Genomic DNA, 13,993 nt, shown 5'->3' on the forward strand with positions numbered 1-13,993 from the left:
TAGCCAAAGCCCGTTTTTACTTCAACATACTTTGGATTAGCTGTCGTACTGGGCTCCAAGTCATATGCGGCTTTCTCGAAGTCCCCATTGAGGCTGCCCCTGATTTTCCAGCCCAGCGATCCGCCTGTTTGAAATAGAGACATTAGAATTTTCGGTATATACGCTGTCACCAAGTCACCATACCTTGTCTGGCTTTATCTTCTGAAAACTCCCTCGCCACATCGTCGAATTTGGTTCCCGATCTTAATTTCTCCAAAGCCTCTTCTTTCTTGGAATGCTTTTCGCACTAATAGAATGCGTCAATGCTCTTCATATTTCGGCCGTGGGGTGGAGATTGTTGGTGCGTAGTAAAGCGAGATGTCGGATATTGAGGAACAAACATACAAGAATGTGTCGAACATTGATAGAAGTTGCGGGCTTTAAGCCTTTGCTTTTTCCGCCCGCATCTCCTTCAGAGCTATCTTTCGCTTTTCCTTTTCCTTTGTTTTTGGGGGCCATACCGCGTTGCCAAAGTGGGGGAGTAGAATAAAATGCCGGCTGCAGCTTATAGGTGTTATATGAGCGGACAATGTAGCGTTTATTGAGGAAATACTAAAGATCTTATCATCTAAACTGATACGACGTTTATGAACCCACACCGTTGTACATACTAAAGTTGTGATATGTATGTATGAATCGTCAAGGAGGGGCAAGGTTCACGCTCCGATTCAATCCAAACTGCGCCAAATCCAACGTCACCTCTTCAACAACCGAAAACGCTATGGTTTAACAGCCATCTTAAACTCCTCTCACTCTGTATTCATACTACTAGTAAGCATGTCCAAGGGGGCGAAGAAAGATAATAAATAATGGCAGTCACTTTGGAGCAGTTTCGTATTCAATCACTGCCCAAGAATATTTACTATATCCCCGAATTTATCTCTCCAGAGGAAGAAGAACGCCTGCTGAGCAAGGTGCGCCAGCTCACTTTCTATTCTCTTCATGCGTGCATATAATTGTGATTTGGCCATGTAAATTTCAAACTAACCTCGCCTAAAGGTCACATCTGTGCCATTGCCTCGCTGGACTCACCTGTCTCGACGCCGTCTCCAGACATGGCCATCCGCACTTACAAAATCGAACATATTACTAGAGTCACCACTTCCAGACTGGCTTGTCTCTCCAGTAGTAACTCGATTTACAGAGTTGAACATATTTGCCTGCTCGCCTCACCAGGCCCCAAATCATGTCCTCATCAATGAATACCAGCCTGGCCAGGGCATCATGCCTCATGAAGATGGCGCGGCATACTACCCCATCGTGGCTACAGTGAGCATATCTGCGTCCATTGTTTTGGACATATATGAGAAGAGGCGCGACGATGAGCAATCTATAGAATTGGCAAGCGATATCATGACCAGCCAGACACCACGGTATAGGATCTTGCAGGAGCCGCGTAGCTTGCTGATAACAACGGGGGACTTGTACACCGAATATATGCATGGTATCGCTGAGAGAACAACCGATAATGATCTTGACTCAGGTGAAATAAGCAATTGGGAGCAACTTGGAGATAAAACTCAATTCCAAGCAGGGAGCTATAACAGACAAACAAGGGTCAGTCTGACATATCGAGATGTTCTTCGAGTGTCAAAACTTGGGAATACAATAAAATTTCTCAACAAGAGATGACGATGGTATTACAACTGCTGGCTTTAAGCCGGGATGGCGATCTAGTACAGCTGGGGGATCATTTTCCATTTGCCCTGCATCTTATCGGCGCCGAATTTTCGAGAATACCAGCTTTTTGTGATGCCAGCCGAAACACCTAGATTGACAACCACGAGCAAGAAGGCGGAGAAAACAGTTTTGTTCACGATGTGCCCATCAGGCGCCGCAATAAAGCTCAAGGCCAAATAGATAGCACATTCTGCCGTGTAATGAGGGCAGACGATCCTTAAGAATGCCGGATGATCGGGGAGGGTATATTTTTTGAGAGAGCTCAGATAACAATGGCAATCATACTGGATACCAGATGCAATTAAGAAAATAGGGAGAAACACTACTGTCTTCAGGGATGGCGAGATCGCCCTCACATCCCCTAGCAAGAAAGACATTGAAAGCAAGGCACCTAGAATTGGTTTCATGTTAATAAGGTATCAAGGTCACGCGAGATATTGAAACGTATGAGGACAGGGGGCGACTTGTGATCCTTACCGCTTCCTTCTACCCAGATAGCCATGTTCATGGCCATGTAGAAGCCTAGTCCAAACAACCAGTGGCCAATCCACATCCGAGAGCTTGATGGCCGGATCAACGTGACGCACTCATAGAGCCGACGAACTCCTTGGATTGTATATAGAAGCCAGCACAGGAGAACCTGATTGGGTGACATGGAATATTTTAGATTTCCCTCGCCGAGAGTGGCGGCTACAACCCTGAAGAGAGGTCCTCGAGTGGCCAATTGGGTAGCCCAGACGAGAGAAAATAGGACGGACACGATATAGAAATGAATAAAGTAGGCGTGCGGTACACTCCACCCGGCTATAAAGTCCGAGACACGCTCCAGTGCGGTTCGAGGCGTCTCCGCAGTTTGTTTCTGACGGTTTTTGCCGCCAGTGCTGACAGACGGTTGGCCAGATCGTGCTCCATACGATATGAACCGCCGACGAAGCAGGCCGATGTTATTCGCGGCCAAGATCTGGGGTCGATCAGCTTGGTGCAGCGGTGTTGCATCGCGATCGGGCACAGATACATACCGCCCCTGCAACCGTTAGGAAACCTGCGCGGAGCATGTCTACCGTATTCGAATACGGCGAGGTCCATTTGAGTTCCATAGCCAGAGCCCGCGCGGCCACCGCCCTTGCAGGCAGGGTCCTCGGCCTCCAGAGTGTCGCCGCGGCTAGCAAGCTGTTGTTGTTGGCTTCATCGCGTGTTTCGCAGCCAAAAAGCTCTCGAGCCAGTGAGCCGCCCCAATCGGGCTTAGCGACCTCAGCCCGGGTTGCCCGAAGCATGCTAGCGCCAAACCCAGATCTCAATACGACGCATTCTTGCCTTCGTCGCTGTTTCGACGGCGTTCGACTTCAACGCTGCCGCCGATTGTGCCTCTGTCTGCCTGTTCTTGCGCTTCACACCCACCACCTGCGACTGTAGACCACCCACCTTTGCCACGCTCTCTGTTTCAAGTGCCCACCACTGGTCCCACTGCACGCCCGGGTCCCCCTGTCTTCCGCACGCTCGTACTTGGGACGGAAACAGCCATCTCGCCCTGCTGGTGGCTACTTCAATCGGCAAACACATCACCGCCGCTGATGATGCGACACATAAGCATATTGTCTCGAGAGCAGCCGCTATGAATGATGCTGAAGTGGCCTCAGTCCTCTCACCGGCCGTCTCCAACAACCACCCCGCTGAACAACGTTTGGCAGACGACAAACGCGAAAAAGCATTCTTCTTGCCGCCACCCACTACGTCAACACCTCTCAATGGAGCAAAGGTAGCGGCTGATGACAACAATGACGATGCGAGGAGTGTGAAAGCCGATTCCGAAGCGGAAACCATCATTCAATCGGGGCGAGAGGAGCTTTCACCCGAAAAAAAGAGACTCCCACAACAGCAGAAGCTTGAGAGCAACGGTGGAAAACGACACCATCATGAACCTGCTGGGACGAGATGTATTTCAATGGGCGATGACTTTAAGGCCAGAAAAAGAAAAAGGATGGAACATGACCCTCGAGACGACGAGGCTGGCGGGGCCCGCCAGTCGAGCAGACCAAACTCAAGATTACCATCTCCTACCTTGGTCTTAAAGAAAGAAAAGGTGGAGGAGCCCATATTTGGTTCCACTACTCGCGCCGTCTCCTTATCTCGTTCAGAGAATGGGAGGGTGATTGGAAGCATTGAGCATCAGAAATATGTTTCTGGGGATGGTGATGATAACGTTCAAAATGAAAGGCGCCATGGAAGACAAGGAAGGAATGCGTTGCGTGAAACAAGACACCATTCCTCACACTCCCGTCACCTTTCTCATGACCGTTCAACATCTCCAGCTGTTCGCTCACATAAGCGTGTACTGTCAACATCATCACAACCAACGTATCATTCACAAAAAAGAAAGCGTCCTCCTTCTCCTCTCCTGACTGGCCGCCGACGGCACAGCTCGGAAGACTCTCTAGCTTCTTCTTCACGTGGTTCTCCGTTGCCGACAGGACGGCGAGTTCGCCACGAATACAGTGCGACCTCACCTGCGAAACAAATTCCACTGATGAAACGGCAACGCGATCAAAATGGCCGGACGAGACTGGCTCGTGCCTGCGCTGCCCAAGAAGTGGAGGTTGCGAAAGCCCGCTATGCAACACATCCGGAGGAACTAGACGTACCCGACAACGCTGGAAATACACCGCTTCAAATAGCAGCCCTTGAAGGAAGTGCCGATATTGTTAAATTTTTGTTGGACTCCGGTTGCGATCTAAACACAAAGAATATTGACAAGGACACCCCCCTGATTGATGCCGTGGAGAACGGTCACCTGGACGTGGTCAAATTGCTGCTCGATGCTGGCGCAAACCCTCGCGTGGGAAATGCACAGGGTGATGAGCCGTATGACCTTATTCGAGTAGAGAATGAAGATTATGAAGAACTACGCAAAGTAATCGAGGAGGCGAAGGAGAGAGGCCCTCAACGGAAACTTTCGGATACTAGTGGAAGCATACCAGTCAGCGCCCCCATCAAGGAAGCGTCTTCCCGTGGAGCATCAGTAGCAAGTCCTCGAAATTCGCCGCCCGTTCCCGGATCCCATGCTTCAAGAACCTCCCCTCCAATAGGATTAAATCGGCGGAAAAATGTAAGGAGAGAAGCTACGCGAAATGATCTTCTTTGGACGCGGCAAACGTTGGAAAACTTGCGGGACTTTGCGGCTAAAGGGGACATAGCTGGCGTGGCTAATATTCTTAATGTTCTTCAAAAAGCGGATTCAGAATCACTGATTGCAGCGGCTAAAGGAGGCCATGATGAAGTGTTGGGGATTTTACTGGGGATGGGAAATCCGGATCCAAATCCAGAGCCGATTCGGGCAAGTAACCACAAACCAGGATATGACACCCCCATGTTAGCGGCTATTGGTAGAGGTAATAATTCGGTAATAAAGCTCCTTCTTGAACAAAAGGGCTTTGATCCTACGCGTACGGATCATCGAGGTCGCACCTATTATCAGCTATCTGAAGACCGAAAAGGTGAGGGTTGGCGGGACGAATTTGAGTTGTTGAAAAATGCCTATGACAACTTCATCAAATCTTCAAAACCAGGGAGGCCAGAACTCAAATCGCCCAGAAAGTTTAGGGACTCTTGTAAAGATTTTCCAAGGCATTCTCAAAAAGCCTCAGTTTCGCCCGCATCCTCCCATCGCAAGCCAGGAAGAAGCCCCGACTCTCGTGCTCAACAAGGGTTGCAAAATTCCATCAAAACGAAAAGGGATATCAGGAAGGATGACAGTTTGGATCGTGCGTCCGTGACATCGCATAGAAGAACACACCTTCGAGACGATACTAGTGAATACCAAACAGCGTCAGATCCGGATTCTATACGTTCCCGAATGACGAAACCAAAATTACTCTCCGACTCTAAAAAATATAGCGAAACTGGTAGCCAAAGTGAAGAACCAGTAAAGCGTCGCCGTTTGATTGCTGGACGCCCCCCGGATCGAAGAAGAGGGAGTTTTATGTCGACAGACTCGAATTCAGCTCGAGACGATTCATCAAAGGAGCGACGACCTAACCTTGACCCACGACGTGTCAAGGAATCTTCTCCGTCGAAACGGTCTCGAGAAAGCTTATCCCCAAAAACGCCGTCTTCCCGGATCCGAAGTAAGGGTGGCGAGAGCAACTTCGACGCTCAACATAAAAGGCGAAAAATCCGAGCCGAAAAAAGCCCTCCTTCTAAAGAATCAGCAAGACGACATTTTACTGATCACCCCCTGCATTCAAATACTCAGCCTAAAGATCCCAGCCTTCAAAGTTCAAGAAGAACGACACCTATCGACTGTCTGCTTCATAGCAAGAAGCTACAAGACTCCGAAATGGCTCAAGTGCCCTCAAGCGCCACCACTGCCGATGTTGTGGATGATGTTAGTGCAAAGGGGGTGGAACAAGTCAATAGATCCCAAAGAAGTGATCGTACAGAAGAAAAACATCGTTCAGGTGAGATGGCGCGAATTGGTGATGCGTTGGACGCTATGACTGTTCGCGATGTTGACGAAACTCAAGGTTCTGACGTTGGTGTGGCCGATGCCGCGGCAGCAACGGCAGCAGCAGTGATGGCAGCGGCAGCGGCAGCAGCACGCAAGCGGGCCGAAGACGAAGAAGACGAAGCGGAAAGACAACGCAAGGATGCAGAACAGAAACGTATTAAGCAAGCTGAAGAGGAACGAAGACTGATCGAGGAGGAAGCCTCCCGCCTGGCAAAAATCCGCAGGGAACAAGAAGAAAAAGAGCAAAGACGTCGGGATGCCCTTCCATTTCGACTACGTACAGCGGCAAATCTTATTGCTTCCAATGATCCAAAGGCGAAAGACCACGCTTGGCTCAGCAGATTTATACCTCTTTTCACTGTCAAGAGAAGAGCAATCGATGTTTCCTGCGACGCGGCAGTGGGGGAGGAACAGTGGATTGTGAACTACCAGGTTGCTCCTCTTCTCGCTACCAACGACCTCCAGCTTTCTCAATGTAAGTCCCACACCTCCTCTAACATGCTGTTTAAAATTTGATTTTGATTGGTCCTCTAGACCCAAGCTGGGAAAAACGAATCGCGACCCTCGAACAAAGATATGGCCTCTGGCGCTTGACCCGAGGCATGCTGGCTTATGCTGAGGAACTGTGCCTTCTTAGTTCTTCTCTTGACGACACCAGCCGTCGTATTGAAGCGATTAAGCCGAAATTCTACCTCATGGAACATATATTTTGGGTAAAGGTGAGCGGATTCGGGATAATTTTCGTGTGTAGTTGCTAATCAAATAGTAGCTATCTGATTTTATGGACTTAGTTCCGCATATTCCACATCTGAAGGATTTCCAAATCCATATGCGTAACATGGCTTTTATGGATATGCCTGAGGAGGAACGTGTCTATGTTCAATCTTTGCAACATCGTAGCGGGCAGGCTTCTGACGCTAATAATGTTACTTCTCCTGCAAACACCGTTAATCATACTATTCCTACCCTGTGAACAAGGAGTTCGTCCTTGATTCCATCCTAGGCTATCTAATCGTCACCATTTACACAGGTTCATTCTTATGGGCGGATTAGCGACTCTCGGGTTTGATGGACATATTAGACCTCTTGTGCAAAGCGTGGCTGTGGGTTTTTGTTCCATATTGCTGGTTGGACAAGCGTGTTATTCGTTTGGGATCGATTACTACGTTCTTTACGACTGGGCTGGCGGTGTGGCTGTCATTTCCTTCGTTCATGTCTGAATTCCAAGGTGGCGCTTGGCTTGGCATTGGCTCGATGTCATTACATAATCACATAGGGCACACGGATTAGCCGAGCTAAAATCAAATCCCTTTTGGGCACAACCAAACGTCTACTTTTTCCATACTCAACCCATCACTCTTTGAGGATAATCCGGCTGTTGAAAGAGCTCCAGTAGCTATAATTCAAGTCAATATGGTACGCATATACCCCTCTACGCTCGATGCGAAAGACGATAATTGGATCAATAATGTTGCCAATAATGATTCAACTCAAACACCACTGCTTGTACAGGTGGTGGATGGCTAGGAATCGACCACTTGAGCAAGTCTTATGCGAGTTTTCTTACGGCTAACACTTTTTGCTTGTTTTACTACAGTCGGACGGAGAAGAGAATCCTGTTGTCGCGGCCGAAGAGGTCGAAGTTTCCGGTACCGCTGCCGGTGGCTCTATGTCCGTTATGGATGCCCTCAAGGGTGCCTTGAAGATCGCTCTCATCCACGACGGTCTTGCACGAGGACTCCGTGAGGCCGCCAAAGCCCTCGATCGTCGCCAGGCCCACATGTGCGTGCTCAACGAGGCGTGCGAGGAGGAGGCCTACAAGAAGTTGGTTATTGCGCTGTGCCTGGAGCATAAGATTCCGTTGATCAAGGTTCCGGATGGCAAGATGCTGGGCGAATGGGTTGGACTTTGTATGTGGTTTTGCTCCAGTCCCGGGGCTCCCCCCAGAGAGGAGATTTGAGGTCGTTTTTATACGGCTTCGAGGTGGCTAATTGCCCTTTTTTTAGGCGTGCTTGACCGCGAAGGAAACCCCCGCAAGGTTGTCAACTGCTCTTGCGTCGTCGTACGCGACTGGGGAGAAGAATCTCAGGAACGGTCCATTCTCATCAACTACTTCCAGACCGAGAATCTTTGAAAACAATGACGGTTCATACAACCAAAAATATAACCGTAAAAAAAGTGGCAAGGGGGTTTAATGTTGTTTCCATTGGGTGACCAGGAAAACATATCGGATTCGACGGACCAAATGTTCCGTGTGTAACCTGGACTTGTACTCTTATGGATCTTCTATAAATCACTTATTGCTTGAAATCAACAATTCATATGCAACCTTTATTGTAACTGCTTTTCTTCACCCAATAAAAGCATCATCTGGAATCATCAGCGACTCAATAATTGGGTCATACTTAACTACGAAAATAGTGGCTATTCATACAACAGTCTGACATTGTGTAATTCATCTATCTTATACGAGAAGCTCGAGTAGATATCTAATTTAACAGATAGAAAATGCAAAACTCCGTCCAATATGGGGGACACATACAGTTATCGACGATCTTATAAATGTATCGGCAAACATAAAAAGGCTCAGCAGAGTAAATATTTCCTTAATTATTGGATATCTGGGAACCGAACAGCTGTAAGTAGAAGTGGAACTATCCGATGACGATCATATCACAATCGCGTTAGCTCCGAGTACAGTGTTTAACGGAAACTGTAGGCGGGGAACACCATCTTCTGTTTCATGACAGGCTCAAGGGTTAGTTGCTGGTAGGGTGAGCTTCCCGGATCGTAGTACATTCCTTCGATGCGGCCGTTGTCTCGACGGATGGAAATGTAATAAAATCCACCAATGGTGAGCCCTTGGCGCGAGTGGGACGGTGAAACAAAGCAACGCTCTGCAAAAAGAAAAGGTTATTATCAGAACCTCTGGAACAAAAGAAAATAATGACTAAAATGTAGTGAAACGGCGAAATACACACCTTTCCATCTCATTAGAATCCAGCCCTTTGCTAGTTTCTCCGCAAGCCATTTCTTGCTGACAAGATTTTTTACAATCTCATCGTAAGTTTGATCTTTAAAAGGCTCTATTTCTCTCCAGTAACAGCTGTCAATTTCTGGCCCTGCGTTGAAGTTCTTAGTTTCCAATGTATGAGTGTTGAAGTCAATGATTTCTCCTTCTAAGAAGGTAACAATATGAGCGCTTTGGTTAGAGGCGGTTTTATCAGGGATATTATAAGCTTCCATTGTCCCCGATAATGTCATTGTGCTGTAATCGATGTTATGAATAGTTACCTTGACAGGCCAGTGTTCTGTCTTGGGGTTGGGGTTCGATACGCTTTCCGCTCCACTGCGGCCGAGATCCACCGAGTTGCGCGCCCAATAACGGCGGCCGCTGCTAGTGTGAACAGTAATACGAGCCCCTTCATTCTCATACATAGTTGTAGGATTTGTTATACGCGAGGACTCAGATACTCGGTGAGATAGCATGCGTGGTGAGCCGGCGTTAGTAGCTTGTTGATGACCGGAAAAGACTGCACCTGGTTTCAGCCACGAACATTCAGCAGGAGCCGCGATGGAGTCAGTATTTAGAATGAAATCGTCTTCGTTGCGGAGGAAGTAATCAAACTGGACAAATCCACCTGCCGCAGCCGAGGAGAGGCTCTCTTCGTATGAACTGGAAAACCGAACTCGGTCCAAATACTGAATTGCTTCTCTGAGGCGATCGATAGACGGGTCCTTCAAGTACTTTCGACGTAGTTCATTCCGATAGAGCTCCCCCCGAATCGATGGAGGAGAGCGGGGGTGAATGCCTCGAGACGCCAAAATGGCCTGTTGCGATTGTCTATCATCATCGAGGTCATCGAAGTCATCGTCCTCTCTACTTCTCGAATCTGGGACCTGTCTCCCGGGTATTCTCGGATTGCGACGAACAGACTGCAACAAAGCTGCGGTGACCAGAGCAGGGTCGCGATAAAAGTCGTAGCGAGTCAGTCGATTCCTTCGCGCTTCTTCTTCGCCATTCACAGTTATAGCAGGCCTGGACGATGGGCGTCTCGATTCATACGTTGGAGCCAGGGACCGTGTGGAGACTCTCCCGATGTCCCGAGAATGCCACATGCGCTGCAGAACAGCCGATGACGGGCCTGAGCTCTCTTCAAATTCATCGTCCATCTCTGGAGACCATCCGTATACAGATTGCGAATACTGCGAGGGCAGCTCGCGGTAATCCCCTGGCCTAGCGCTGCGGCGTCGCACGATCGGCACGCGATCACCCTCCCTGTTGGATCGGTGGTATCTCCGGAGAGTATTTACATTGCTCGGACTAGGAACGCTGGGGTCTGATACGCGACTCCATCCCAAGTCCCGGGAATGATCAGATGCGGTATTCTGCTCATCGTAAGACGCCCAAGCACCCCGCAAGAAACTGACATTCTGGTCGTGAGCAGAGTCTTCTGGATGACTCATCAGGGTGGCGGCGAGGTCTATCGGGGGGGTAGAGATGATTTCAAGCTGCTGGAGGAACGGAGTGGGCGAGGAGGTCGCAGCGCGGGTCGTTTCGTGCTGGAGTAGACCTAGTCAGCTGGTGAAGCAAGAACGGCCAAAGGAAGCGTCATATCAGCGCAAAAGGGGGGGCGAGGCGATAACATACATTAGGCGAATTAGCCGGTGGCATATGAGATGGCTCTCGTTTTGTCTCAGCGGTGATGGAGTGATCGGAGTGATGACACTCTCGGTCGGGGGGCAGGGAGTCGCGGGCGGAGGATAATGTCCTCCACTCCTAAGCGGGCGAGATCGGCGGTGGGTAGTTAAATGACGTGAGCGTCAGCAGCGCGACTAGGCAGCAAACGATTGCAACAAGCAGCCAGCTCACAAGAGAGTGTGTGAACGAACGGCAGGCAGCATAAAGAGGGAGGGAGAAGGGTAAGAGAGTGTGATGTGATGGAGTGATGTTCTGTCTGGGTTGCGATCGCACGGTCGAGAGGAGCAACCAGGCGCCGACTTTAACCACAGTTGAAACGGCGGCAAAACGGTGGGCGACGGCCGGCCACGGTGAAACGCCAGGAGAACCGCCAGCGACTGCGCTGATCACAGCTGCGAGACTCTTGACAGGCTCCTGTTTTGCCCTACCCGTCTCAGGGCGACACTGCCAGCGACATCTTCGCATTCTCGATGATGTCGCTCGGCCCACTACATAACTCGGTGGTTAACTAACCCACGGCAGGCGGACTACGGGGAACAACGCGCATCGCCAACCTACCTCTGCGCGTATCTTACTATCCTGACCTAAATGGGGACCTTAGTTAAGCGCTGAGGACCTTGACACGGGTCACAAGCGCAAACGCATCGAGATTTCAACTCCAGAGGGCCACAGGGGATGTGCCTTTGATCCGCCCAAGACATAGAGATCGCTCGCCTATGTACATCGAAGCAAGCAGATAGACGGAGGGTGGGGGGGCTCTAAAGCAACCCTGGACGCCTTGGCCATACTTGGAGACACGAGAATCTGTTCGGAATATCTTGGACCTTTGCCAAGTAGCTGAATCTTGCTATATTGCATTATGCAGTAACCACTCCGTACCACAAGAGGATATTTTTTATACCAGCATGTAACCCCAACTTCCTGGCCTGGCACACGCTGAGGATACGAGGCGAATTTGAAGGTAAATGAGTTTATTCGACATGGCTGTTCGGGTCTTCTTCGCCATGATACATCCTGCTATCTAATATCAAGTTCGAAATTCACTGAGAGCTGATATCTTGTGCCGAAGTCCCCTGAATGTCCACACCGCTCAAATATTCTCCCTATCTGCTCCGCATATTAAGAACAATCGATAACCGCAACGGGGTTGGATTCTACACCATTATTGGGCCCTCCAACTGCACCAACTACAACGGTATTACCTGCATCCTTCACTCCTCTGATTGCCGTCTCGAATCCATTCCTTGGTTCGATCTTCGACATCTTTGACGGCCCTTCGGTTGGCTTTTCATAGACCATCCAAGATTCCACTCCTGTTGCCCCATTCCAACTCACGTACACTGTTAGCTCCCCACTAGGAACAGTGCGGCATGCTTTAACGCTTGGTTTTGTTTTGGGTGTGCCAATCCAAGGGACTCGATGAACACAATAAGTGGACTCGACTTTATCATAGCCATAGCGAACTTTCATAACAAGCGCACCATTCTCGTTATACTCCTCAATCACTGGGATTATCATTACTTCATTAGTATATGGTTATTGGGAAGACTTTGAAAACTTCCCAAGTCTTGGGTTTTGACCGGATCTGCGTTATTCCAAACTCTTCGCTTCAATACTGCCGTCTTGTTCTGCAAATCGAGATCTAAGATCATTCCCGTTGTTATCTTCAATCGGGTAGTAAACTCCGCATTGTCATTATTGTGAAAGCTAATAGTGATCTTGTCCTTTGTCTGATCCGAGAGGCGAAGGCCGTACTGATAGCAAAAATTCGCATCTCGGCCCAGTTTGAAGTCACCGCCATTGATGCCCTATTCAAGAGAAGGAACTTAGAACCAATTTTTTTGACCTTCATAGCCTTGAAAATAACGGCATTCATCAGGAATTTGCGCTACTCACATTGAGATTCCAGATTACCTCCCCATTTTTCGATACAAGGAGCACGCTGCATCCATACCGCCAAGACACAAGGTAAGAATCTCCATATCGAATAACAGAATTTATATGAAAGAAATTCCATGGGTCTCTCTCAGATCTTCCGGCTCCAGCAAGTGGATTCTTGGATAGTTTAAACGGTATTCTCTGAAGATGTTCAATTGCGCTCCAACGAAATAAAACTTTGTTTGATTCGATATCAAGCTCATAAACCAAGGCGTCTACGAACCAGCCGTTCTTTGGTCCTGCCACAGGTCGAAGATCAGCTTGAGTGATATTGACTGCAGTCACAATGATGGACCCATTCCCAGTGATCACTCCCTCATAAAAGTCTATGTAGGAAGGATGGTTTTGCCGCTTTGTTCCGGCCTTGCAAGTTTCATCGACAAACATCACTTTATGGATCCGTTGGCAGGAACTGTTAAGTATATTTATCGAGCCATAACCATAGCCTCTTTTGTTGAGCTGGCCCTCCCAGTAAACAATAACTGGCTGACCACGGAGGGTTTGCTGTCGAAATCCTTAGCTGGTTCCCTCTGGTCCCTGCCAGACAAGCTGGCCATTATCTTGGTATATTGAAGGATGACTGCGACCATTCGCCCAAGGCGTAACAAAGAGATACCCAGGCTCGGTTTTACCGTATTTAGGGGAATTGAACAATGCAATTTGAATATCCGTGCTGTGGAAAGACTGGAGCGGCCATGTTGCTTTTGAATTCGATGCAGATGCGGACTATGCCCTTCCCAGGGAAAAAAAGCTTATGATCTACCGCCGTGGCTCTTGGACATTACAACATCTTTCCCTGTTAAATCCAGGGCTCTCACCGTTCATCGATTCAAGAGGTAACCGGCGACGGGACTCTGCTGACAGGTCCAACTCGAATACAGCAGCAATGGTAAAATAAATCTCGGTCACGACATTTTTCGTTCTTCGATCCTTTAACGCATCCTTAAGAATCAATCTGGTTCCACTTGACGATCATAGTATTCAAAGCACATGGCTGCGCAGCACTCGTAGATCACGTCGAGTCGTGGCCATTTCCATCAAATACTAAACCCCAAATATAACAAGGTTACACTACTCGGGGGGAAACTCTTGCTCAATTTCCAAGCTACTTGAAGGTCAAGGTTATAAAA

General features: G+C 48.8%; 5 protein-coding genes across 5 annotated transcripts; 3 read left to right on the forward strand and 2 right to left on the reverse strand.

Moving 5' to 3' along the window:
• Nucleotides 1–848: 848 nt before the first annotated feature.
• On the forward strand, nucleotides 849–1,671 carry LOZ57_002254 (uncharacterized protein; the record flags this gene model as incomplete). Its single annotated transcript, XM_049251329.1, has 2 exons — nucleotides 849–953; nucleotides 1,039–1,671. 2 exons carry the CDS (start codon nucleotides 849–851, stop codon nucleotides 1,669–1,671), a joined length of 738 nt encoding a protein of 245 aa, XP_049109629.1.
• A 1,660-nt stretch (nucleotides 1,672–3,331) lies between these two features.
• Nucleotides 3,332–7,196, forward strand: LOZ57_002255 (uncharacterized protein; the record flags this gene model as incomplete). The annotated part of the gene is made up of 3 exons (XM_049251330.1): nucleotides 3,332–6,698; nucleotides 6,758–6,942; nucleotides 6,993–7,196. 3 exons carry the CDS (start codon nucleotides 3,332–3,334, stop codon nucleotides 7,194–7,196), a joined length of 3,756 nt encoding a protein of 1,251 aa, XP_049109630.1.
• A 578-nt stretch (nucleotides 7,197–7,774) lies between these two features.
• RPS12 (40S ribosomal protein S12) lies at nucleotides 7,775–8,357 on the forward strand (the record flags this gene model as incomplete). The annotated part of the gene is made up of 3 exons (XM_049251331.1): nucleotides 7,775–7,780; nucleotides 7,821–8,133; nucleotides 8,230–8,357. 3 exons carry the CDS (start codon nucleotides 7,775–7,777, stop codon nucleotides 8,355–8,357), a joined length of 447 nt encoding a protein of 148 aa, XP_049109631.1.
• A 569-nt stretch (nucleotides 8,358–8,926) lies between these two features.
• LOZ57_002257 (uncharacterized protein) lies at nucleotides 8,927–10,898 on the reverse strand (the record flags this gene model as incomplete). The annotated part of the gene is made up of 3 exons (XM_049251332.1): nucleotides 8,927–9,120; nucleotides 9,205–10,786; nucleotides 10,875–10,898. 3 exons carry the CDS (start codon nucleotides 10,896–10,898, stop codon nucleotides 8,927–8,929), a joined length of 1,800 nt encoding a protein of 599 aa, XP_049109632.1.
• A 1,146-nt stretch (nucleotides 10,899–12,044) lies between these two features.
• On the reverse strand, nucleotides 12,045–13,250 carry LOZ57_002258 (uncharacterized protein; the record flags this gene model as incomplete). Its single annotated transcript, XM_049251333.1, has 3 exons — nucleotides 12,045–12,430; nucleotides 12,484–12,733; nucleotides 12,822–13,250. The coding sequence occupies 3 exons, from the start codon at nucleotides 13,248–13,250 to the stop codon at nucleotides 12,045–12,047; spliced, it is 1,065 nt and encodes a 354-aa protein (XP_049109633.1).
• Nucleotides 13,251–13,993: the final 743 nt, after the last annotated feature.

This window comes from Ophidiomyces ophidiicola (genome assembly GCF_022830035.1).
Source record: "Ophidiomyces ophidiicola strain CBS 122913 chromosome Unknown scaffold_6, whole genome shotgun sequence".
NCBI classification, from domain to species: Eukaryota; Fungi; Ascomycota; class Eurotiomycetes; order Onygenales; family Onygenaceae; genus Ophidiomyces; species Ophidiomyces ophidiicola.